At 34.4% G+C, this 27,132-nt stretch overlaps 1 protein-coding gene across 1 annotated transcript; it reads right to left on the bottom strand.

The window, feature by feature from the left end:
* LOC108329163 (E3 ubiquitin-protein ligase BRE1-like 1) lies at positions 1–27,132 on the bottom strand. Its single transcript, XM_017563242.2, has 19 exons — positions 26,644–27,132; positions 25,421–25,582; positions 25,215–25,299; positions 20,282–20,509; positions 20,025–20,186; positions 12,199–12,392; positions 12,042–12,125; positions 11,798–11,917; positions 11,496–11,682; positions 11,248–11,408; positions 11,098–11,169; positions 10,703–10,779; positions 8,767–8,961; positions 6,227–6,299; positions 6,031–6,117; positions 3,472–3,609; positions 3,191–3,393; positions 2,946–3,111; positions 1–756 (listed from the first exon to the last, which is right to left on the bottom strand). Exons 1-19 carry the CDS (start codon positions 26,758–26,760, stop codon positions 625–627), a joined length of 2,643 nt encoding a protein of 880 aa, XP_017418731.1. The 5' UTR covers positions 26,761–27,132; the 3' UTR covers positions 1–624.

Genomic DNA, 27,132 nt, shown 5'->3' with positions numbered 1-27,132 from the left:
TAGAACAAATGGAGCTTTCATAACTTACGACAACATCAATTACAACTATATTTTTGCACATCCACGATTACACAAATTACAGGCTGTTATAAACAAAATTGAACGACACATTAAAATCTAACATATGTACAGATCCCAGAGACCAAAATTCGTCCTTCTAAAAGAACTAGAGATGGAAGACATGTCGATGCCAGCTTTGGAGTAAACTTCAAAGGAAATTTGGCATGATGGCCAATTCCAGATTTGGAATGATTTGAATTATTAATTGCACGGTATAAATACCAACCTTCATGACCTCTCCAAATGGCATTGGAAGATGTATTATGATAAATCTGCAATGAACAAATATTACGTTTCCTATGGCTCCAAGTTCTATCTATTAAAAATGATAAACTAAACACAATCCCATATTCAAAAGAAAAGCGCACAGGTGGTACTAGTAAGATCAAGTACCAGCAAAAAATAATCATTTTTGGTCCAAATGGAGACAGGCACTCATTGATCGCTGCCAATGTTCCTTATCTCGACAGTTGGGAATAAGTATACAATTGAACCTCCTAGGTATGCATACACCAAAACAACACCGGCCTCTTTTCAACATGCGGGACAGAACCATGTTTCTAGTTACAAATAAACAGACTTCACATCATTAACCCCAAAGCTTGTAGCACACTGCGGACACTTCCGATGCCTACTCCCAGCAACTTTCTGGATACATGAGAAGCAGAACAAGTGGTAGCATTTTGTAATTACCACCTGACAAAAAAAAAGGACAAATAAGCTTTTCACCCCAAAAAGGACAGATTTGGTTTTCTTTTAGATCTTAATTTTTGTAAACAGTAGAGCATTATAACCAGTACAAGAAAATGAGAAACAAATCTGTAATAAGCTTCTCCCATACGCTAATTTATTTAACTAATATATAACATCCTAATTTAAGCCTATTGCTGAAGCTGATTTTATCTAATTTTTCCAAAAGCTGGTTTCAGCTTAAAACTTATGAGAAATTTACTTAGTTTTACCTTCTTGTTTACTTTTCCTATTTAGAGAAATTTAGCCAAACATAGCCTATATTCAACAGTAATGAATGCAGCAAATCGTCATATAGACATGGAAAAAAATAAAGTAATTAGCTTATGCTCTAGGGTGTCAAGTAAATACATTGAATAACATTTCAAATTGATTACAGTGAATGGATCAAAATTTGTTAGAATGGTATTAAAAATAGGAAGTAGTTGTATTGGTAAACTGCTATATGCTGTACCTGAAGTGTACCTAGCTTTGTAACTAGGAATCTAGGTTGATATACTCATTGTATCAAAATTCTACCAATATATATGAGAACACATGAGAGGAGTGTTCAAACTCACTCAAGTATAGTCTCTTTTTATTTATCTCAAACCCAAAACCACTTATGATCCATTAAAAAACTATTTGTTTGTAATATTTTTACCCGAAGATTTCTACGATTTGACCAAATAAGACAGCGTTTATAGGGTATATGAAATTCTCAAATAACTCGGAACCAAGACACTGTCTAACCTTATGAAGTGGGTCCCTAAACTATTTGAGCATTTCTAAATAAGTTCATTTACTTTAGCAAGGATTAAGATTCTTCTACTTTAACAAAACCCTGGAAAAGGAGCCTGGTTGAAAATGATAATAAGCTTAGGAACTCAACTATAAATTTTAAAAGTATGGAACCTATTTAATCATTTCCAAACAGTTCAAAAAGATTACTCGGAGCCTATTTTCTTGTCTTCTTTCTAATTAACGCTATTCATCAAACAGTTCAAAAAGATTACTCGGAACCTATTTATTTCATTGAATGATTTGAACATCCTTACAGTCTAACATCAATTACCCATTTTGAATTAGAGTTCATTTAATTATTGTTGATTATAATACCCATGAGAAGGGAAGGGGTCCACTTATTACCAAAGTATTACCTAACTTATTCACTTTAAAAACTTTATATGAACATTGCATTTCATCAAAGTTGAATAAAAGGCCTTAGTATGTAAAATGAAATTTACCAGGAAGAAGTACAACACATGAATCTGAGAATTCATGATCCTAAAGATTTAATATAGCACTTCCCAAAAAATGAGTACTTTCCCAACAATCAATATAACATTGAAAGGAGAATTCTCATTAGTCGACAAAGTTACAGGTAAAAATTTCAGAAACAGCAGGGTATTTACTTTGGCATTTAAAATAGCTACTTTGACATGGAAAAATCTTAATATGTTTTTTGTCAACACCAAACTCGTACTTTTTGGTAGATAAGCTTCTAAATATCCAAGTATTTGGTTGGAACAGAATGCATGCTTGCATCTATGTGCCAGCCTCGCCCCTAAACTCTTATTAGATAGAACTATACCCACAGCCTCCCTTAATGCTCACTTATTGCTATATACGAGGAGCACTTGCCACCAACATACAGAATGAGAAAATCACTTAAATTGAAAAACATTTATATTTCAGAAAAAATCACTTTTAAATTTTTTATCATGTCGTTAAAGGTTTTTTAAAAAGATTAGAAAAGTGGAAACTAAAAAAATACATCAAACTTCTGGTTATTTTAATGTCACAACAAAATACAACCTATGCTTTTCAGAAAATCCATAAAATTAAAATCACTTTTTGTACAATCTTAAAATCACTGCTTCTAAAAGCTTAAATGTGGTCTTAACACATTAGATATGAAGCTACAACAAATTCCTTCCCCCCCCCCCCCCTCCTCTCCTTCCCCAAAACTCCAGAATCAGCTTGACCATCATAACTACAAGGTGCTTCCAATGAGTTTTAGACCGATGCCATACAATACACAATTTATAGAACATACTTTCGTGTTTATCTCTCTCCAGTATTATAATAAGCAATAAATGCACAAAAAGACAGACACAGAATGCTGTAAAAATAACATATGTCCTTAAAAATACCTCTTTTGCCCTATCTTGACAGATACTGCACTTGATAATTTCCCTGTACTCTTCAAGTTCTTGTTGAAGCTTTTCAGTTATTGAAGATCCCTCATTCTGTTCTTTAAGGCGTGAAAACTTTCTCCTAGCCACCTCCAAATCCTCCTCAGTTCTTTTCTTGGCAAACCTTAGTAATAAAAAGACAAGCTTACAACAAAAGTGTGCAGAAAACATTTGACAAAAATTGTATACATGACAGAGTATACCTTTCTTTCTCAAGTTCTACTCGTAACTCCATACGTGTCACCCTATTACTACCAATTTTTGATTGCAATTCGACCACTGTATCCCTAATCTGTTGAGTTTGTCTTCTAATATCAGACAGCCTTCTTTGTGTATTTTCTGAAGTGACAGAACATTGAAGCTTATCCTCTGCAAGTCTTTGAAGCTGATCCGAACAAAACTTCAACTGCACCAAGTAAGGATCAGTAAAATTCCAAAGTCAAATCTGAAGTGCAATTTAAGAATTAAAGCAAGACCCAGCTACCTGTTCTTCAATTCTTGAAGCTTTAATATCATATAAATTCAGGGATGTGTTCGCTTGCTGCATATCTTGTTCAATTACCCGCTTTTCCATGAGCAAAGAATCCTGCTTCTGCCTTGCCCTTACACCCTCCAAAACAAGCTGCACCAATGAGACAATGAATAAAAAATCCAAGTGACAGACATAATTATATTAACATATGATTGGTCTTCAGGAATATTAGAAAATACTCAATGCAAAGTAGAAATTTTGGGAAAAGAAATCAAAGTTGTGTTACATACTCTTAAGAAAGTGGAATTTAAATTTGATTCAACCTCAAATAATTTAATAATTCGAGGTTTGTATTTATCTATATATTATAATTTGATTTTATCTTTAGTCTATGTGAGCTCTTCAACTAATACAAAACCCTTTGAACGAAAGGTATTTATAACATATTTTGACAATATTGTGTTAGAAAATCAAGTTTTATCTGCTGTAAGGAAAAGTCATATATAGGGTACAGAAAAGCTGGTTATTGGTTGTCTTTTTAAAAAGCCTATGTAGGAGAAGGTTCTCCTAAGATTGAACATGTCCTCTTTTCTCCTGTTGTATAATACGAGTATAATGCATTCATATCCTACCTCATCTCACAACTCCAACCATCTTGCCTTCTCTCCGAAAAAAGAACTTCCACAACACCAAACAGAACACAGAAATTGCATAACAAAGGGGCTGAACAACTACAAGAAGTGTTAGAATGACTGTTTGAATACAAAGCTATAAATTCTTTAAAAAGCTACTCTACTGGAAAAAAGGTAATGCTTCCAGAAGAAAAGCTCTCAAAAGCACTTACAGCTTGTATCCAAAGGTCCTTAGAATACAAGGGAAAGATAGTTATGACAGCCTTCTATCAACGGTCAATAGCCAGTTGTCAAATGTTGTCCGAAGTGTTGTTAGTTAGAAATGAGTTATGACAGATGTCACTAACTATTTCAGTCATGGTAATCAAAATTGTGATCAACTTGTAAACTCCTAGTCTGAGTTTACGTTCCCACAGTCTTGAACCCAGTTAACTCAACTAAAATTGTGAGTTTAGAGCTGATTCAGCAAGCTCAATTGGACATCAGAAAAAAGCCAAAAAGGACATGACTTTGTTTGTTTCTAAGTCACGATATATGCAAAAAACCACAGCTAGGTCATGCTTCATTGGTTATCTCTTGCAAGTTCTTGTCCGTTTTGGGTGTTGATGTTGCATTATCCTATTGCATAACAGGTCTCTGCCTTGGGGTCTTTCTCAGCTCTGCACCACCCTCCCATTTCCTTTTGCTTCTCCATTTCATAGACAGGGCCAGTGCAAGCTACAAATTAGTGGGTTGGGTCATATTAGGGTTATAGTTTTCTTTTACTCCTCTCCTGCTATTTTGTACTGTTAGAACTCAGTTTAAGTCCAAAAACTTTTCTTTGTAAAGCATACTATATAATATAATGAAAAATATTTAAAAATAGTATAGAATATGATCAACTAACAATAATATTACAGTAAAAATATAAAATGTTATTCATAACATCATATAATACTGATTATCATGTTACTTGTAAGTATTTTAATATAATTTTATTCAAAGTAAACTCTCACAAGTTTACAATGATTGTACTCTGTAGTTTGACAATCTTGGTTTCAGTAGCTTGCTCAGCAATCTAAGAGTAGCAACGTCTCTGACGTAACATTCAAAATAGTTAATGAAATAATATTTTTCTCTTAGAAATTATCTTCTCCCTTTCTCTTTCCAACTCTTAACATGTTAATAGCTACATATAAACAACACTTTGAGTGCGGAAGTTGATATATGATATCATAAATACTAAAAAGTACAGTACATGTGAGAAGATATATTGTTTATTAATATGAAAACATAATGTTTCGAAAATGTATTGTGTGAAAATATACCACATTCATTTAAGTCATCAAATCAAAGATATAAACAATTTAATTTCGATACTAAAACATTCACCAAACTCGAAATATTAGACAGCACTCCATTTAGACAAAACAAAGGGTCATATCTAAAATATAAATAAAATGAATGCACTTCACGGCTTAAAAAGAAAAGTCTTGTCTGGCACTAAAGCTGCATTACATATACACACACATCCATACATCCATACATCCATATACATACATACATACACACACACAGGACCATGAGTATACTGAGAAAAGAAAGAACAGACTGTGCTTATCGATGACAGCAGGCTACAGACATTAGCTGAGGGGGAATTAATTTCAGGGAAAGCTCCGGAAAACAACAACTGGTATATCAAGTGAGTATCAAAAGTTAAAAAATATAAAAGGAAGACTAAATAAAGGCAAAGCAAATGACAGATGCAGAACAGCCAGAATACAACATTATCAACATATTAGCTCTAACTTCTTCTAAACCCAGCCAATACCCATCCAAGAATGCAAGTTATTGTGAAATACAGAGGAACTTGTTAATATGCAGATCACAAACACATCAGAGAAAAACTGTCACTTTAAAAGTAAACTATGAAGATGCAACTGATTTCAAGACAAACTACCTTAATATTGTAATCATCTCTTTCAGTAATTTGCTGCAGCAGATGTTGGTTTTGAGTTTGCATGTCATCATATGCTTGTCCAATACTCTGCACCGCAACAGATCAAAAACACATTCAGAGTCAGAAACAATTACAAAAGAGAGTAATTAGTCAACTATGTCATTATGCATCAAAGAATTCCATCCCATTAAGATACCTCTATTTCAGACAAGTAGTTCTCATTTTGCTTGTTCTTAGACTTCAAGATATCAGACAGATCACACATTTTCCTGAAATAGAAAACAATATGGACAAATAGAGTTAACCATCAACTAAATAATACAGCAAAATTAAGGAAATACAGTTGCACACAGATGAAAGACAAAAACCTTCAGCTGTTTTCATTGAAATATAGATAAACTTACACACTGTTGAAAAAGCACAAACAAATTCATCAAATAACGAAGAAAATAAAAAATAGAATTTCAAATTCAAAGGATACAAACATCACCAGGTACATACCAACATGAAAGAACTATATTTTTCACATAGAAAAAATCATGAGAATTAACAAAAGCAAATTTGATAAAAGTACTTTAAGAATATAATGAAGTTAAGAAGTGGACTTTAAGTCTAACACAACTCTACAAAACCGGCTTATAAAATGAGATTTGCGCTCATGTATGTACTATAAATTGACCTTCCTTTTTGTCGATATGAAACTTCAAACACACACCCCTCATGCCAAGGTACATAAATCTCATGTGTGAGATTAGACATTAATGAATGGTCTAATAACGGTCCGATGACAGCTGGAATAATATGTCCAACAAACAAAGTCCCTTCCTTAACCTGTCTTGCCATTCTTCCTCAGATAATTTTCTGAAAGGAGCACCTCTTTGTCTCTACCCTCCAGAATTGTTGCTCATAGAACTCAATACCTCACTACCCTCCCCTTTGCCTTTGTTGGAAGTACTAGTAGGCAGAGAATTTCCTCCTTCTTGGTAAAAACTTCGAGTGACTATATATTGTTTGTATCCAGTAGGGTTGTGACTAATACCTTGTGTTCCTCCTTTGGAAGTGATTCTAATTTTATCCTCTACCATTTGAGCTTTAGACATCAATTCAGCAAGATTGCTAGGTTCATAAAGTTTATCCCTCCTCCTATAAACAATTCCAAACCTATCTGTATTCTTCTATACTCCTTGTTTTCCGCAATGACGTCAACTGCTTGAATACACTTCCCTAACCCAAACCTCCATATCTTTCAATCAATTCTTTCTTCAAATCCTCCCAAGTTAATTCATCATAATCATTTAATAGTGCATTGAAGAATGGATCGTGGCCCCCTCCATGCACAATTGAGCAAGATTCACCAAACTGGTTTCTTGGACTCTAAAATAGATTTCACCGATAGTCTGAATTCATTCAGCAACTCTCCTTCTAAAGACTTCAAGCCACTTTCACCACTAGATGACTCCTTCTTAGCCCCAACAGAGTTCTCTCCCTCCACTTGAGGGATTTTCTCCCAGCTATGAGTCATCAATTTCACTAACTTTGATTGGTTTATTACAGCTTCCTTATGCATCGTCGCTGATTGATTTTGGAGTGCTTGGATTCGTATCTCCTCCATGACAGCTCTCATTTGTTCTAATTCTCCTTCAACCATCTCAACCCTAGCATCCATGAATATTGTATTTTCTGGTTCCCCTGTTTTCACCTTACTTCCCTTTTCTTTGGTGGCATTCAAAGACACAAAGGGATCCAGCATGTCAAACCAAATGATACAAACCTACGCCTTAAAAGCTTAGAAGAAAAAGAAAGGAATGAAATGAACACTGATGTATGTATTATTCTGTCAACAAAAACATGAAATAGAAGGATAACAAATCCCACCCAGAGCTACACTCCTCTCTCTAGAGCAACACAAACGGTTCCTCTCCTCTCTCAATCAAAATCCAATCCTCCTCAACTCTCAGCAAAACCGAATACAAATAGAATCTCTCTATTCCCCTACACAATTTCTCTCTCCTCTAACTTCCTGCCAACTCAGCTATTGAATTCTTCTTTATTCCGTATACTTTTCCCCAACTTGTCTTGGTACCTTCGTAGGCTATTGGTCGAGTAAGCCCACTCATTCTTTGAGCCTCATCACTCTAACATAATCCCACATGCTAAGAACTGAAAATTACATCTAACTCAATCCTACAAAAGTGGCTTGATAAAGAGAGGTTTACATTCATTTATTATATTTTGTCCATGTCTCTAATTAATGAAGGATCTCCAAGAAAACTAATAAAAAACATGAGTAAGAAAAAAACAATTGAGAGCAACCACTGCAAGAGGGAGGGAAAAAATAAAGACAAATTGTAACTTTAGTAAGAAAATGTCACCTTTATTTTTTATAAACAAAACCAAGCAACCAAAAAGAAAGAAGACCAAAAGAACATCTTACCATTCACGAAACCTTAATGCAATCAGAAATAAATTGCAATATTGAGATAAGATGATCTCTACATTTATGTTTTTGCAATTTCACTTGCAACTCTTCTGATAGACTGTTAGCTAGTGTGTAGTTGCTGACTCAGAAGTGAGTCATACAGCTTATTAGCTACTATATAATTCTTTGCACTGTCACTTTTATTATAATTTCACAGTTCATTTTATCCCTGTTATGTTTTCTCTGATATCTAGTATGGCAAAAATAGACTCAACAATACATCCTACAGTAAGTATATGTGAGAAGCATAGACCAACCTTTTAGAATCTTCTAATTTCTGTCTCATGTCCGCAATCTCAGCTTCACCAGCAGCCAGCTTCTGTTGTGATCTGGCCTCTGCTTCATTGGCTTTCTTAACTCGAAGTTCCAAGTTGTGCTCATCGAGTGATGACTTTAAACTTTGAACATGTGCCCATGCTCTATATTCTGCTTCCCGTGCATCCATGACATCCCTACAGACACAGATCTCCGTTAGTATTCTACAATTTTTGTTTCATGTGTTGGGGAACTAGCATGGCAAAATGTCATTAGTTCAACAAAATGCCAACCATTTTAAAATTTGTCCTTTAATTTTCAAAATTTATTATCTTAAAATTTTATAGATGAATTTCAATACAAAGAAATCACAGTTTTGAAAGTCATGCATCAATTGGGTTCAAGACTATTATGTAAAACAAGATGTTACATAACAATACATGTTGTAAACATATAACAAATAAAATAGAGACTAAAATATCATTAACACTAAACAATCTCACTAAAGTTGGAGCTTGAATCACAATTGTGCCCAACTTCATGCAGACATGGTTAACTATGCTCTCATTATGTGGCTTAGTAAAAGTATCAGCAGGAAGTTCCTAGGTTATGAAGTGACTTAAAGTAAGAAAAGCTTGTTGACTATTTTCCTAAATCAAAAATGAAAATTAGGTTGTGGCAATTTGAACCTTTTGATAATTTTGAGCTAACATTACAATTTCAAAATTACCACCCGTTGCTAAGAGACATGGTGAAACCAATGGATAACAACCTTGGAAGAACTACACCACAACAATGCCCACATTGATCATTGGAATGTTGTGATTCCCATTCCCAGATATGTAAAAGGGAACCCAAGACAAGGATCGTTGTATGAGAACAAGGGATGTACTCAAGTTGAAGGGTATTGTAATGCAAATTGAGCTAGTTGTCCAATTGATAGAAGATCTACCACAAAGTATTGTGTATTCCTTGGAGGGAATCTTGTATCTTGGAAACGTAAAAAACAAAGATCTATGGCTCTAGCTACATGTAAACTAGTGTGGATTAAACAACTCCTTCAAGAGTTGAAATTTTGTGAAAATGAGCATATGAAGTTATATTGTGACAACCAAGCAGCCCTTCACATTATCTCCAATCCAGTGTTTCATGAGAGAACAAAGCATATAGAAATTGATTGTCAGATTGTTATAGAGAAGCTACTATCTAAGGATCTTATTACTTAGTTTATCAACTCTAATGAACAACTTGCAGATATTCTAACTAAATCTCTAAGGGAGCCTAGAATTCAATTTATACGTTCCAAGCTTAGAGCATATGATCTATATGCTCCAACTTGAGGGAGAGTATTGAAATGTAGTGTTTTTGTTTTATTATTATTCATGTATGGGAACCCAACTTTAGGGTTAGGGTTTAGGGCAATGCCTTGACCCTCTGTATTCTGCCTCTTTGTACTCTATATATACAGTAGTAAAAGTGTAACAGTGTAAGAATTTATTCACTGTTTTACTTCACTAAATTTCTTCAAGGGTGTGTATTAAAAAATGGTCATTCCACTATAGCAGTTTCATGGTCATCATGTCCAAGTCTGCTATCAGGAGTTGATAAAACTATGCTGCTAACTTTTCTTCTAAACTCCAATAAAAAGAAATTTTATCTTTTTTCCACAATTCTTTTGTTCCTAAATTTCAGAATAATGGTGCAGTTTTATGGGCATCAAGTCCGCACAGCTATTCAGGACTGATAAAAACTATACTCGTACCGTTTTTTTCTAATGTACAATAAAAAGAAATTGTAACTTGCTTCCAAATTCATTTCTTCATAAACATTTGTCTAGAAAGATTCTTCAAATGTAAAAACCTATTCAGAAAGAAAAATATGTAAACTAGAACAATTCAGAACATCAAATGAATTCAAGATCCTGATTGAAACTCGAACCTTGAATCAATGGACTCGCGTCTAAACATTTCTAACATCAACTTCAGGTCCTGTTCGCTTTCTCTCAAATCTTGAAACTGCATCAAAAGCAAAGCAATGTTTCTAACATGAAAGAAAATAGAGAATTAGGAAGTCAACTCTATCTGCCTGCATAACATTTAAAAGACTTGGCATGCAACAATTTCATTAAATGTATTCTTCTTAAGTCAGAAGTGACAATTGAAATACATCTTACAAATTAATTAAATTAATAATCCCTATATACTATCCCAGTAAATTAAATGTCAATAATACAGAGAATACCAAATAATCTTTTTGATACAACATATAGAGACAACCACAAATAAGCACACTAATGCAGCATGGCTTAAGTTTTTGAGTCAAATACAACATACCACACCAAGCAGCCTCTCTATCTCAGCAAGTTGACTTGCAGACCTAACAGAAAATGCATCACATTCTTTTACCTGTTATTTAAAAACAAATCTTCAGCACCTGTGAACTCATGCTATCAAAATGTGCAGTTCACGTAAACAAATACTAACCTTCCTGTCAAGAATACTAGAAACAGACTGCACATTTGCACGCAATGAATGGATATCTGAAGCTGATTCTTTATATTTTCTTAGTTGGCTTTGCATAGACCCCATTTCCTCAGGAAATGAAGAAACCAGAGATTTGAATTCAGCAATAATCTGTTTCCTTCCTGAACTCAAACCAAAGGCAGCACAAATTATAAAACCAAAGAGTAACAAGATGGCGTGCCTTAAACAAGGGGAAGGTGGATCCAAACCTGGTTCTCTTGCTTCTTCTTTCAGCTTATTTTCAATCATATTTCCTTCCTCTATCTTTTTCTGTATCTCAGAGTGTAGATGAGCCACTCTAAAATCTGAAACTGTCACAGATCTTTGAAAAATATCTGCTAAATCATTTTTAATGTACCACTCCCGCTCCCTCCAAGTAAGATTATCCTTCTCAACCTACAAAAAAATAACAAAAAATTGGTTTGGAAGGAGAGCCTCATAATCAGTATTTTATTCTAGCAAAAAGGGTAAGAATCAAGATGCATAACTGAAACTACCGACCAGTTACAACCTGTAGTTTCTCATATAAGGCCTGATACTCCAGAACATCTGATTTTGACTTTTCTATCTGATCTCTAACCAATTGGTAAGCATGGGATGAAGTAATACACTTGAAATTCTTCAAAGTGTTCTGATCCAAACATTCAGCACCAAAAATTATAGCAGTAAAAAGAAAAAAAAAATGCACATACACACATTTTTTGATACAAATACTAGTTAAAATACTGGACTACAGAGCACGAAGGGAAACAAACCTGTAGATCACACAACTGCTGCAATATTCTTATTCTTTCCTCATGAAGACTTTTCAGTTCAATTAATCGAGTAGAACTTTGGTCCTGAGAAACTCAACAATTAAGGTACTATATTCTACAAAATCAGAAACTAAATCAAAGAATTCAAGAACTATACCAATAGCTCCTTCAAAGTAGATTCCAAATCTTGTAAGTCCTTTTGCTTATCTCTGATCTTATCACTAGGAATGTGTGTACTTCCAACATTTAAGACTGGGAGAACTGCCCCTTTTGCAGCATCTCTCTCAGCCTTAAGAGTTGCAAGTTTGTGATTGCTTTCTTCTAATTCTGCAACAGCACTAGCCAGTTCCCCTGAGTAAATCAATAACAGTAGAAGAAATAAATTTTTTATCACATTCCAACCTTCAAAAAATAAAATAAGTGACTACTAGAAACATATTTGGTTTCTCTTTTCCTCAATCTTTTTGAGACAAAACAATAGAATATAAATGTTAAAAGTTCAAATCCTATTCAATACCGCAAAGTTATATACACTCCATCAGTTGCAAGTGTTGAAATGTAATATGTTTTAGATATAGATTCTTTAGGAGTCTTCTATGTTTTTCCTTTGTTTTCACTGTTCCTACTTTCACTGTTGATTATGTTTGTATAAGTATGATTAGTGATGTATTAGGAAATAAGAAGAAATAATAGAGGTTTTGTTTTAATCTCTTTCTCTCTAAATATTCAAGTTGGCATCAGAGCCAACCACCGGGGCTCTCTGTCTGACTACCGATATCCGCCGCCGCCCCGCCGCCGCCGCCGTCGCCGGTGACTCATTTTCTCAGGCGAAGTTAGGGGTTTTGTGCGCCTGCTCGAGCGCGACCCATCCCTGGTGGTCGCTTTCCCTGTTTCCGCTGCACCCGCCGCCACGCGCCTCCTTCCTCCGTCAGACGTCAAGCGCGTACTGTTCACGCGCCGCCTTATCCTTGCCGGACGATCATCGGACCACTGTCGTCCTGTTCGTCTGACTTTCCAGAGCTTCTTTTGGCTCTTATTTTACTGTTTCAGGGGCTGTAATTGATACCTAGGGTTTCCCCCTCAAGTTGGCTCTTATCTTTTACTGTTTCCAGATCTCATTTCTGATTCTGGACTCCAGATTCTTCTTACAGATCTGTCATGGCATCTTCTATTGGAATTAATTCCTCTCTATCTGCTACTCCGATCATCACTTCTGCAAAGCTCAATTGGAGAAATTATTTATCATGGTCTTCTGCTGTGGAATTGTGGTTTCTTGGTCAAGGACACCATGATCATCTTGAACAAGACATTTCTATGATTCAAGACGACGAAAAATCCCAATGGCAAAAATTGGATTTTCAGTTATGTGCAATTTTGTGGCAGTCAGTTGAGCAAGAAGTTCTAGATATATTAAGACCCTATAAGACTTGTTCATCCTTTTGGAAAAGGGCACAAGACATATTTGCTAATGATGTACAACGTCTCTTTGATGCAACTCAAAGAGCAGCATCTCTAAAGCAAGTCAATCATGACATGGTTTCTCATATAGCAAAGGCTAGGGCTGCTGTAGAAGAATTAAAGAACTTCTTTATAGCTGATTCATTAGAAGGGATCAATAAGAAGCTTGACAAGTTTTACATGGTCCTAATTCTGAGAAGTTTACACTCAGATTATGATCATGTACGTGATCAGATTTTAGCTGGTGATCAAATCCCATCAATGGATGGCTTAGTTACTCGACTTCTTCGAGTACCTACATCAGTGAAAAATGAGAATCCAATTGAGGTTATTGAAACATCAGCCATGACAATACCCCAAGGAAGAGGAGTGCCACAAGGGAGAGGAGGAAGCAGAAGCAACCGAGGACGTGGTGGTCGTAGTATACGTCCTCAATGCACATATTGCAACAAAATAGGTCATACTCGGGACAAATGTTATATTTTACATGGATATCCAGACAAAGTTGCTCATGTTTCTAAAGCTGGTGATCTAGAATCCAGAATTTCAAATGAAGAATATGAAGAATTTCTCAGATACAAGTCTGGAAAATCATTTAATCCTGGTCAATCTTCTGCCATGACCAGTGTGCCTACAACCAATCTATCTAAATCTGTGGAAGGTCATAATCCATGGATTCTTGACTCCGGTGCCTCTGACCATATCTCTGGTAACATTTCTTCATTTTCTTCTATGTCTTCTCCAAAAATTCCTCATCTTATTACTGTTGCCGATGGATCGAAAGTGACATCTCAAGGAATTGGCAAAGTTTCCTTATCTCCTTCACTAAATTTAAATTCAGTTTTATATGTTCCCCATTGTCCATACAATTTAATCTCCTTGAGTCAGCTGACTCGTTCCTTAAATTGTTCCATAACCTTTACTGCTAATTCCTTTGTTATACAGGAACATGGGACAGGTCGTCTGATTGGAGAAGGACATGAGTCTCAAGGACTTTATTTCTTAAAATCTTGTTCTTCAGTTTCTTGCTTTACTTCTTCATCCCCAAAACTTTTGCATGATCGTTTAGGCCATCCAAGTTTGCTCAAGTTGAAGATGATGGTTCCAAGTCTCAGAAATATTCAAGTCTTAGATTGTGAGTCTTGTCAATTAGGAAAACATGTTAGATCTTCCTATCCTAAAAGATCTGAGACACATTGTAATTCTCCTTTTTCAATTATTCACTCAGACATTTGGGGACCTAGTCGTGTTACGTCATTTGGTTTTAATTATTTTGTAACTTTCATTGATGAATTCTCTCGGTGTACTTGGGTTTATTTAATGAAAGAGAGATCTGAACTTTTGTCTATTTTTAAGTCTTTTCTTAATGAAATTAAGAACCAATTTGGGAAGACAATTAAAATTCTTCGAAGTGATAATGCTAAGGAATATTTCTCTGCAGCATTTTCTTCTCTCTTATCTTCCCAAGGAATTTTACACCAGTCAACATGTCCTCATACTCCACAACAAAATGGCATTGCAGAGAGAAAGAATAGACATCTCATTGAAACTGCACGTTCCTTGATGTTGAATACTAATGTTCCTGTACATCATTGGGGCGATGCAGTCCTTACTGCCTGTTTTCTTATCAATAGGATGCCTTCTTCCTCTCTTAACAATAAAATTCCTCACTCTGTCATTTTTCCCAATGACACTTTGTATCATGTTTCCCCACGAGTATTTGGGTGTAAGTGTTTTGTTCATAATGTCTCTCCAGGTCTTGATAAACTCTCAGCAAAAGCTATCAAGTGTGTTTTCTTAGGATACTCTCGTCTTCAGAAAGGGTATAAATGTTATTCTCCCTCCACAGGGAGATATTATATGTCAGCAGATGTCACATTCTTTGAGGATAAACCATTTTTTTCTTCCTCCATGGAGGATCGTTCTTATGTTCAACAAATGTTTCCTTTGCCAACATTTGATCCTTTAGTTATTCCTGATTCTGTACCTCAAACTCAAAATCCAAATGACATTGTTCCTCCACCTCTTATCACATATCAGCGTCGGACACAATCTTCAACTCCAAACACTGAAGATCCTCGAGACTCAGTTCCTCCTCCATCAGATCACCATACCATGGATCCTTCATCCTCTTCACCTTCTACTGATTCAGATGATAACTGGCCCATTGCCCTTCGGAAAGGTACTCGGTCTACTCGTAATCCATATCCTATTTATAATTTTGTGAGTTATCATCAATTGTCTCCTTCATATTTCTCTTTTGTTTCCTCGTTATCTTCCACTAAAGTTCCTAATAATATTCATGAGGCATTTGGTCATTCTGGTTGGCGACAAGCCATGGTTGATGAAATGATGGCTCTTGAACACAATACTTGGGATCTTGTCCCTCTTCCTCCTGATAAGAAGGTTGTTGGTTGTAGATGGATATATACTATTAAAGTTGGTCCTACTGGTAAAATTGATCGTCTTAAAGCTCGGCTAGTAGCTAAGGGCTATACTCAAGTTTATGGCCTTGACTATAGTGATACTTTCTCTCCTGTGGCTAAAACCAGTACAGTTCGTATTTTGCTTGCTATGGCTGCTATTCGTCAATGGCCTCTTTATCAGTTAGACATTAAAAATGCCTTTCTTCATGGTGATCTGGAAGAGGAAATATACATGGAGCAACCTCCTGGATTTATTGCTCAGGGGGAGTCTGGCTTGGTTTGTAAGTTACGTCGTTCTCTCTATGGCTTGAAGCAATCACCTCGAGCTTGGTTTGGTAAATTTAGTCAGGTAGTGCAAAGGTTTGGATTGAAACGATGTGAGGCAGATCATTCAGTGTTTTATGGTCACTCTTCTCCTGACAAATGTGTTTATCTCATGGTGTATGTTGATGATATTGTTATTACAGGAAATGACATATCCAGAATTACTCAGTTAAAGAATCATCTGTTCAACCACTTTCAAACTAAAGATCTGGGTCGTCTAAAATATTTTCTTGGTATTGAAGTGGCACAGTCAAAAGATGGTGTCATCATTTCACAAAGGAAATATGCTCTTGACATTTTAGAAGAAACAGGTCTAACAAATTGCAAGCCCATTGATAGTCCTATGGATCCAAATCAAAAGTTAATGAGAGATCAGGGTGAACTCTTCTCAGACCCAGAGAGATATAGAAGGCTAGTTGGAAAACTCATCTATCTCACCATAACAAGACCCGATCTTTCTTATTCAGTTGGAATTGTGAGTCAATTTATGCAAAATCCACATGTTGATCATTGGAATGCAGTGCTTCGCATTCTCAGATACATAAAAGGAAGCCCAGGACAGGGACTATTGTATGAGAACAAGGGAAACACTCGAATCGAAGGATATTGTGATGCAGATTGGGCTGGTAGTCCAATTGATCGAAGATCGACTACAGGATATTGTGTTTTACTCGGTGGGAACCTTGTATCTTGGAAAAGTAAGAAACAAAATGTTGTTGCCCGATCTAGTGCTGAAGCTGAATACCGATCTATGGCTCTAACTACATGCGAACTTGTGTGGATTAGACAACTTCTTCAAGAATTGAAATTTTGTGAAAATGAGCAAATGAAACTGTACTGTGACAATCAAGCAGCTCTTCACATTTCTTCCAATCCTGTGTTTCATGAGAGAACGAAACACATAGAAATTGACTGTCATTTTATTAGGGAGAAGTTATTATCCAAGGAACTAGTTACTGAATTTGTCAATTCTAATGAACAACTTGGAGACATTCTGACCAAATCTCTAAGGGGGCCTAGAATTCAATTCATATGTTCCAAGCTTGGTGCATATGATTTATATGCTCCAGCTTGAGGGGGAGTGTTGAAATGTAATATGTTTTAGATATAGATTCTTTAGGAGTCTTCTATGTTTTTCCTTTGTTTTCACTGTTCCTACTTTCACTGTTGATTATGTTTGTATAAGTATGATTAGTGATGTATTAGGAAATAAGAAGAAATAATAGAGGTTTTGTTTTAATCTCTTTCTCTCTAAATATTCAAGTGCAAGCATTGGAGATCTCACATCAACTAAAGTTATGACTACATAATAGTACATAAGTGAATACAAATCTCATCTTCCAAGTTAATTTTGTAAGGTTAAGTTACACACAAATCCATAAGATTATCAAAGCACATCCAAACAAGGTTTAATAGGTCCCCAACAAATATATGGTCCTACACTCAAGATAACTCTAGTCCTTGACATCCCATAAGGTGCACAGATCTTACAACAACTAGAGAAATGGTTAAATTAAAGTATATAAGTGAGTGCAAACTTCAGTTTGCAAGCCAGTCTTTTAGTTTTGAGTTAGACCTAAATCCACTATCTAAGAGCAACAAAAGTGTTTCTGAGAAATAATGAGAACAAGCAAAAAGTAGATCAACCAAACTATACAAGAACAGCAAAGTCGAGAAAATATCAAATCAAAACATTATATTAATTGTGTAGAGCCAACATTAAATAGCAAATATAACTTTACAAGACAATAAGTACAAAACTCCTAAAATATATAGAGAACAACATAATTTAACAATACGTGCAGCTCAAATCATGATTTTTTTATACCATTAGTTGTAATAAAATAGTAAAGTGAATAATGTCTAGTTATCCAACTTATAACTTAAGTCAGTTGTCATCCAACTCAACCACACCCAAACTACTACATGGTCTATGGGCTTCGCATTTAACCATAACATACATCTAATACTGACAACCTTTCATGACTCCGTGATGATAATGCTCAAAAGACCTGGAAGAGCTTATAACAAGGGGTTTGCAACTGAAAAGGGGGATCAATTTTCACCTATGATAATCACGCATGGCCAAATGGGTTTCTTCATGGATCTAGGTTAGGATTGCAGCACTTCAGTGAAACAAATCTCTATCAATTCTACAGATAACAATTCAATTCTATCACCAACATATTTAATTCTATAAAACTTATACCATAAATTTTTATTCAGTACCAAATTCCATAAAAAGAATAAATCCACATATTCAATTTTGTAAGAAATGAAATGTCCTTCTAATTTCTATCTTAAACAATGTTCATGCTAGAATGCTTTATATCATCTTCTATTGATGTAATTGCATTTCAGAGACGGTGATTGTATTGACATTTTTGGTTTTATTAAGATATTTACCTTATTTATCATGATTATATTGTGTCAAGGGTTACCCTATTTATCATGATTATATTGTGTCTAGGGTTACCCTATTTATCATGATTATATTGTGTCTAGGGTTACCCTAATTATCATGTACTCTTGTATCAATTTATTCTTATAAATAGAAGATTACAAGAGGGATCGATCAAGCCTTCAAGAATTATTTTACAATTTCAATCTCAAGTATATACATGGAGCAACCTCTTGGATCTATTGCTCAAGGGGAGTCTGAGTTAGTTTGTAACTTAGATCATTCACTCTATGGCTAGAAACAATCACCTCAAGCTTGGTTTGGTAAATTCAGTCGTGTTGGGCAGCATTTTTATTGAAACGATGTGAAGCAGATCATTTAGTGTTTTATGGTCATTCTTCCTGAGTGTCTCAAACCAAAGATCATTCAAACCAAAGATCATGGGTGTCTCAAATACTTCTTGGACATTGAAGTGGCTCAATCAAAAAGATGGTATTGTGAGTTCGGAAAGGAAATATAAATTAGATATCTTGAAAGAAATAGGAATGATTGATTGTAGACCTATGGATAGTCCTATGAATCAAAATAAAAATGGAAGAATAAAGTGAGCCCTTCTCATATCCAAAGAATTACAGAAGACTTGTGGAAAAACTTATTTATTTCACTATAGGCCAGGTCTAACTTTTGCAATTAGTGTGGCTAGTCAGTTTAGACAAGTTCCTCATACTGATAACTGGAATGTTGTCGTTCAGATACATCAAGAGGACTCCAAGATAAAAACTAGATAAAGGAAAGACCTAAATATCTAGATACTGAGATGTTAGAAGTCCCACAATTAGATTTTTTTTTTTCATTGGAGGGAATATTATTTCTTGGACAAGCAAGAAACGGAATTGAAAAACAAAAGAACAACTCAATAATTGATACAGACATTACATTTCTGAAAGATTTCTTTCTAGTTTTCTTCATTAAACTAGGACAACATACCCAGCCCTGAAATTGAGATACAAAAGAACTCAAGTACGACCCAACAATCATTCTAATCAGGGAGAGGGGGCAACTAGACAACAAAAAATGCTATGAATACTTAAACAAGCAGAACACAACCTGTGAACCACGTAAACGACCAGAGGAGGACTGGACAAATACACAGATCCCATGACCCGGAAGTCTTACTTGGCAACACATTTTATCCCAAAAAATCGAGATTTTTGTTGTGATACAGCACAGGCAGTTTTCCAAAAAGCATAACTAGTTGTGATACTGAAATTTCTGTGATTTCAACATAATTTTCTCAGTTGATACAAGTCATTTCAAGACTCCATAGTTCACAGTCGGGATACAATGCAAAAAAACACAGTAAAGACAATTTACCTTTCAGTCTTTCAAGGTCAGCTTTATTTTTTGCATCAATATCTCGCTGAATTTGGAATTCACTTGATAAAGACTTGTGCTTTGAATGAAGTTCGCTGAATTCCAATCTCATGTTTTTAACTTTCACATCTAGATCAGAGGACACTTTCTGCCTACAAAAAACTATAAACAAACAGTTTAACCAGAATGACAGAGACTTCTCTGGCAGAATAACCCTAACATCCAACAATCATATACAACAAGCACTCGCATCTTACCATCCACAGGAAGCTTTTTCAGTGATGCAGTATGCAATCCATCCATCAGAACCCAAACATTATTAACAGCTGTTGCCATATTTTTTAAAATACTTCTAGCTTTTTCAGTAATAACTTTTTGATGTTCTTCAGTCTGGTTTGCAAAGTTATACGCAGTTGCACATTCAGTTGCACCAGTTTGCATTAGACGGTTAAGAAACACATCCTGAACAGTAGATGGACCACCATCTGGCAAACACATCAAAGGATCCTCATTAGTAAACACACTTTCCCAAAGCTCAGACTAATAAAGTTTCTGATATAATATCAAAAATATCAAGTAATTTAAAGATAGGTTATCCAATCCCCAGAAACAGGGGTAGCACCAACACCATACATTGAAAATAATTCAAACTTCAAGGTAGTCTTGAAGAAAAATAGACATATTATTGCATATTTAAAAGACAAATATAAAAACCAGAAGAAGGAAAACCAAATACCATTCCAGACCAATAGTTCCAAGTACTCCGTATATTAAAGAAATATGCAGCCCATTAAAATTTGAAATACAATAGCAACAAGATCCTTATCCCACTCAAGTAAATTGATCTAATCTGTAGTGCATTATAGAATACAGAATTTTGTTTAAAATTTCTACAACACTACAAGTTGGTAATATGCCAATGGCAAACAATTATACACACATAAATACACTTGCTAAATAATTTCCCAAACCTAGAAAGAATATAAGCTAGTGAGAAGGACATCATACACAATGAATAACAAGTCATTCTTAACATTAAATAGGAAAGTCAACACAATGTAAGAATCAGCTGGATAAACAAAGCAGTGTACTTTAAATAAAGAACACAATTTTCTTTTAAACCTGGCAGTTGGTTTGGAACCCTCACTTACCCCGGACTCTCACCCTTCTGTTAGTCAGGATCACATAGTTGTTTTCAAAGACAGGAAATGCGAACAAATGGTAAAAATCTATTGACATAAACAGATATATGGAAGCACATCATACTAAGGCTTTGTTTGGCCAGAAGAAATGGAATGTTATTTAGGATTTAATCTTGCAATCAAAGGACCCACAAAGCACTCATAGTCTGAAACACATTCCTCCTAGTAGAATTGATATTTCATTATATTACCAAGCATGACCATCTAAATTTATAAAGTTGTAAAAACTATACAAATTTATGACATGTCTATAAAACCATTTATAGAAGATTGCTATAATGGATATTGTCCTAAAAGGTTTAGATACTAAATTTTAATATATTTCACTTTTGGCAATGTTTTAACACAACTAGTCATTTGATAAATGTACACCATTATTGAATATAAAATATTAAATCAGGGAGTAAAATATATTTTTGCTCAGAAAATATGATTTAATAATTAATACTGCTACGTTTTTTTCTCAGTCATTACATCTGATAAAAATAGTAATTTTGTATCAAACCAAGACAAAGACTCCATATAAATAATTTTAATATTTTTCACTGAAACCTAAAAGACAGATGAAGAGGAATTCTATCTCAAAATTCATAGTTTCAGACAATGTCATCAACATCTCGCAAACTGGCACGATCTTGCAAGTATGGGAAACCTAAGCGAGAAAACACATCATCATTGACATCATCATTGTCCACTGTTGTTGTCCATCACAACTAACCCATCATCACAACACTTACATTGTTGTCGTTGCCACTTGCATCACCATCAAGATGGTTTCTGTAACCATCTCCAAATCTTGCATCACCATTGCTAGCACTGCCTTCCTTCACTATTGTCAATCTATCTTCACAGACAGTGACCAACTATTGGGGGTGCATCAGTCTTCATTTTGCTTTGGCCATTCAAAGATTTCCCTCTAAGATAATTCTTATTTTGTTATTATAGTAAAATATAACAATCTAACATATATTCCTTCTCAATATTTATGATTTATTACTAATTATTTTCCTTGTCTATGTCATTTCTAACTTATTTACATGTCTAAATATCATTTTTCCTATAAGCACAACTCTTACTAGTCAAGTTATGATCTTTTATCCCTCCTGATCCTCTTATGTCCTTGAAATCAACATATATTTATACCATTTTTTATTTTACAAATTTTTATGCGGTAAAAGAAACTATATTGAAAAAATATATATGTTAACATTAATTATCTTTATAACAAAATCTAAAATGACAACTACTTATTCAATTTTTCACCTAATCTGAAATAAAATCACTTTCTAATAATACTTTTTATTTTAGTTTAAAACAAATATCATCACTAAAAAGTTTAAACACTAGAAATTATTAACGTTAAAAATCATAAAAAACTGAAGAAAGATTTCTTTACATAAATTAATTTTTTTTTTGCTTCTACTTTTATCATCAGATCTGAAAAGATATTTTTCCACTTTTCTATCACATTAGTCTAATCTTAAAAAATCTGTAACTAATGCAAGATTAAAAATTCATTCTGTAACTTTCAAATTTTATTTATTTTAATTGTTTTTAAATAATTTAAAAAATAGAATGAACTCAAAAAGAAATGCAATTAAAACATTAGAAGAAAAAAGGTACATGAATTTTGACAAAGGTACAGTACCATAATAAAGGACCGCGGAAACTCTACTCTTCAAATGAGGGTGGGGGAGTAGCATTTCCATTCTAAAAAGTTGACTACTCAAATAAAAATTCACATTCATATTATATATTGTATATCAACATGGAAGGAAAATATTTAAGCTTTTATTTTATTTTCCCAATTAAAAGCATTATTTGAGTTACATCAATTAGATCTCCTGTACTAAATTGAATTGATTCTCACACACCAAACCAAAACCTGTTTTCTATGTAATTTAGATTTTATTAACTCCTAACTGAGAATCTAGGCTACTTTTTTTATGGATGGAATATACAGGTCAGAGGTTGGCACAAGAGTAGGTTATAAAACAAAGTGACTAAAACACAGAATTGATAGCAAGTGCATTGACATACAATGTCTTGAAAACTGACTTTCTTTCAAAATTTAAACATAAAACAGTGACCTAGTAAGACCTAAATGCTGGGCAAACTATGTTCCCTGTAGTCAAGCCATAAGGAGGGCAAAAGTTACATGTTTAAAACGAAGCTTCTAGTTCTCTAAAACATTTAAAACTAAGTTGTTGGCCACAGTAACAATGGGATCTCTAAAATATTTAAGCTTTTATTTTATTTTCCCAATTAAAAGCATTTATTTGAGTTACATCAATTAGATCTCCTGTACTAAATTGAATTGATTCTCACACACCACACCAAAACCTGTTTTCTATGTAATTTAGATTTTATTAACTCCTAACTGAGAATCTAGGCTACTTTTTTATACAGGTCAGAGGTTGGCACAAGAGTAGGTTATAAATCAAAGGGACTAAAACACAGAATTGATAGCAAGTGCATTGACATACAATGTCTTGAAAACTGACTTTCTTTCAAAATTTAAACATAAAACAGTGACCTAGTAAGACCTAAATGCTGGGCAAACTATGTTCCCTGTAGTCAAGCCATAAGGAGGGCAAAAGTTACATGTTTAAAACGAAGCTTCTAGTCTCTAAAACATTTAAAACTAAGTTGTTGGCCACAGTAAGGTTCCAATGGGATCTCTAAAATAAGAGCTACAAACCACTGAGAGCTAGAATTAGCTTTTACACAGCTATATCAGTGGTGTTATCAGGTTGGATTGTTTTGCTCCTAGAAATATCATACTCTCCCCTCAAAATGCCAAGATAAAAGTTTTGGGCGAAATTTAAATCAAAGAAAGGTAATCCAAACAAGCACAAGGCATTCAAATGCTCTTAAAAGAATGATCAATCACATGACCTTTAGTGATACATGAAGGAAAGAAACTACAAACACAACCAGTGACAACTTAAACGGTTGGTTAGCCTATAAATGATCACTCTAGTTTATTTCTATCTTAAACACAAAAGTAATGCATACATGATAGTGTATATGATGTATAAGCTCGATTATAAGTAGAATAGACCTGTGAGTAGATCTAAGCTACACCTCAGTTAGTGTTAAGATAGCTGTTACGTTTATTGCAACAGCTGTCAGTTTGTTAGATCCAGAACTCTAATTTAAGTACATATAGGAAAGAAACCTAGGAGGCACCTAGTGATAATTTACTTGATTTTTTGGGAAGGTAAGCCACAATTGATCCCTCTAGTTTATCTCTATGTTTAACTCAAAAGCAGTGAATACATGAAAGTGTATATGACATATACGTTCTATTGTAAATAGAATATACCTGAGTGGCTAAGAGCTATTCGTTAGTGTGATGACAGATATTGAGTTTGTTGCAACACAGCTGTCAGTTTGTTAGATCTAGAACTCTAACAAAAGACTATAAATACCATTTCACAATCACAAATTACATAATAAAAACCATTCAATTCTTACCCTTTATATATACTCTGTTGTGCGACATGGCATGAGATGCACATTGCCCATTCGAACAAAGAAAAACTCCAAAAAAATAAACTTTTTTAAGCCTTCTGCCATAAATTTACATCAATGTGGCAAGGAAAGTATTATTTTTACAACATACTTATGAAAGACCAAAACTAAGAATCACAAAACAGATTACATTAAATGTTTGTATATACACCCCACAGAGAAAGTATTGGTTTCTGTAGTATGATTTGGTCTTTCATTAATCAGTTCACTTAACATTTATAGAATATACATAGGAAGAACTAGATCGCAATAAATCTTCCTTAAATTATATAAACTGAAACTTTGGGAGTAAGTTTCCAATCCTTTCCACCAAGAAGAAAAATTATGGATCAGATGTTATTTGAACAAAACGAATTATTTTACGGTTAATACATGCAATTAAACAAACAGTTAAATCAGTCTTGCAACAAGACACAAAAAGTAATAGCAATGGGCGGGCAAATGATCTCACCTTCCATGATTGATACAAATCTATAATTTGATTTGCCACTTGACTCTCTCATATGTTCAGAACACAACTCCAAATCATTGACCATCTGCAAAAGGATGGAAAATACCCAATAAGCCATAAGTCATCATACAAACCAAAGATAAATAATTATGTAACCATGTAATATAACAGTGACCTATGAGCTAAAAGAAATGGGAGCCAATTACCTGCTCCCAAGATTTCTTGACCACTGCTAAAGTGGGATCATATGACTTTTGCCTCTCCTTCAGTTGAGTAAACCTATTGTCAAGAGCTGCATACTCTAACTTCTGAGTTTCTAATTTTTGTGTAAGCTTTTGATTTTGATACTGAAGTACAACAATGTCAAGCTGAAACATAAGAGAATAAACAGTGATACAGTTTATTAGCTCAGTTTTTATGGTGTATCAGTAAACGAAATGCATATTATGTAGTAGAAAAATGACTTATACCGCTATTAAACTAAAGTCCCATACGGTGAAAAAGGGTAACAATGTCCAATGAAGATATGGAATCTACAGTCATTGCATAAGCATTAATTTTTGAAAAAATGAAACTAAATCACCATTTTCCTGTATGGGCATAAAATTATCTTCCTTAATTGCCTGCCTGTGCATGGCAAATCAAAGAATCAAACCAATTTAGTAAAAGAACTTGCAGCGTTTAAACCAGTATACGTACTACCTCCCAAATAAAGAGTAACAGGATAAATCATCACCTCCCACACAACAACATAATTTTCATCCCCAGTTCAAAGTTTGAAAAGGGATTGTTATGAGCAAAGCAAAATGCAACCATAAAAACATATGAATTATATCCAAAGAATCCCAAAGCAAGAAACATATATTGAAACTTGTCAGAGCAATACATTTGCAGGTGTTCAAAGCCTGATATATTATGAAACCAAAAAAGAACAATTTAGCACAATAAAGTTAAAAACGCATTGCATAAAGTTATAACCATTACTACACTCACTAACAAAAATAAAATATCATCGATTACAGAAATTACACAAAAGAGTAAAATATATTGATAAGAGTAATGCAAAAATTACACCGGACATTTGCTTAAATCTCCAGGTTCAGATCAACAGCGACGACAACTAAGTCGTACCTCACTAGGTGGGTAAGCTAAATAGATCAAAAGAAAGCATTGTTTTCCATTGAATCAAGGTTCAGACTATTTCAAAGCAAGCGTTCAATTTCGGTACAAACATATGCATGTTATGTACTTTCAATCAAAGCATGAGAGTAGACTAAACACTATTTGAGTTCATAAAAAGGAACAAAAATGCTAACCACTCAAAACCAATGACATGTTTCGGATGAGAAATTGGATATTTGAAACACAAGCTTCAGATATTGAGGAAAAAATAAATAAATCATCGGGAAAAAAAAAAACAAAGTGGCACCTTTTTGTCTTCAGAAACAGGCAAGAAGGGTAGCTTCTTGGCAGTAGCAGCTGCAGGTGTTGGGGACAAGGAGCTAAAGTGACGTCGTTTTCGGTCTGAGTCACTCATACTCCCCATTGAAACCAGACACACAAACCCTAGAATCCACCCACTTCACTCACATCACAAAATTTCAAATTCATTTGTCACAAAAACATAATCCACAAGGTGCCCCACTGACCCCTAAACAAAATCACAAACTTTAATTTGAGAATAATCAATCCCTCAAAACCCTAATTCAAACCCCACTTAGTGAACATGAAAAACAAAAGGGAAATTAAAAAAAAAAAGTTTTTCTCCGCGCTATCTATCTACTTCGAGGCCCTATCGATAGGAACAAAACCTAGAGTTTAAATATGTGAGTGTTGTGCTCTCTCCCTCTTACAGCGTTTTGCATAGCTGTTTTCGCTCTTTCTCTGGATTGAAAGCCAAGGAGGGGAAGAGGAATGA

Source organism: Vigna angularis, chromosome 2, assembly GCF_016808095.1.
Source record: "Vigna angularis cultivar LongXiaoDou No.4 chromosome 2, ASM1680809v1, whole genome shotgun sequence".
NCBI lineage: Eukaryota > Viridiplantae > Streptophyta > Magnoliopsida > Fabales > Fabaceae > Vigna > Vigna angularis.
The sequence above is the reverse complement of the archived record's forward strand: the minus strand, read 5'-3'. Positions and strand labels throughout refer to the sequence as shown.

Bases quoted from the DNA above. Each gene is read 5' to 3' on its own strand.
- LOC108329163 (XM_017563242.2), bottom strand. From the start codon at position 26,760: ATGGGGAGTATGAGTGACTCAGACCGAAAACGACGTCACTTTAGCTCC. The intron at 12,393-20,024 runs GTAAATTGTCTT...TGATTTACTCAG, and splicing joins TGACCTTGAAAGACTGAAAG to GGGAACTGGCTAGTGCTGTT. The intron at 3,394-3,471 runs GTAGCTGGGTCT...TACTTGGTGCAG, and splicing joins CTTCAAGAATTGAAGAACAG to TTGAAGTTTTGTTCGGATCA.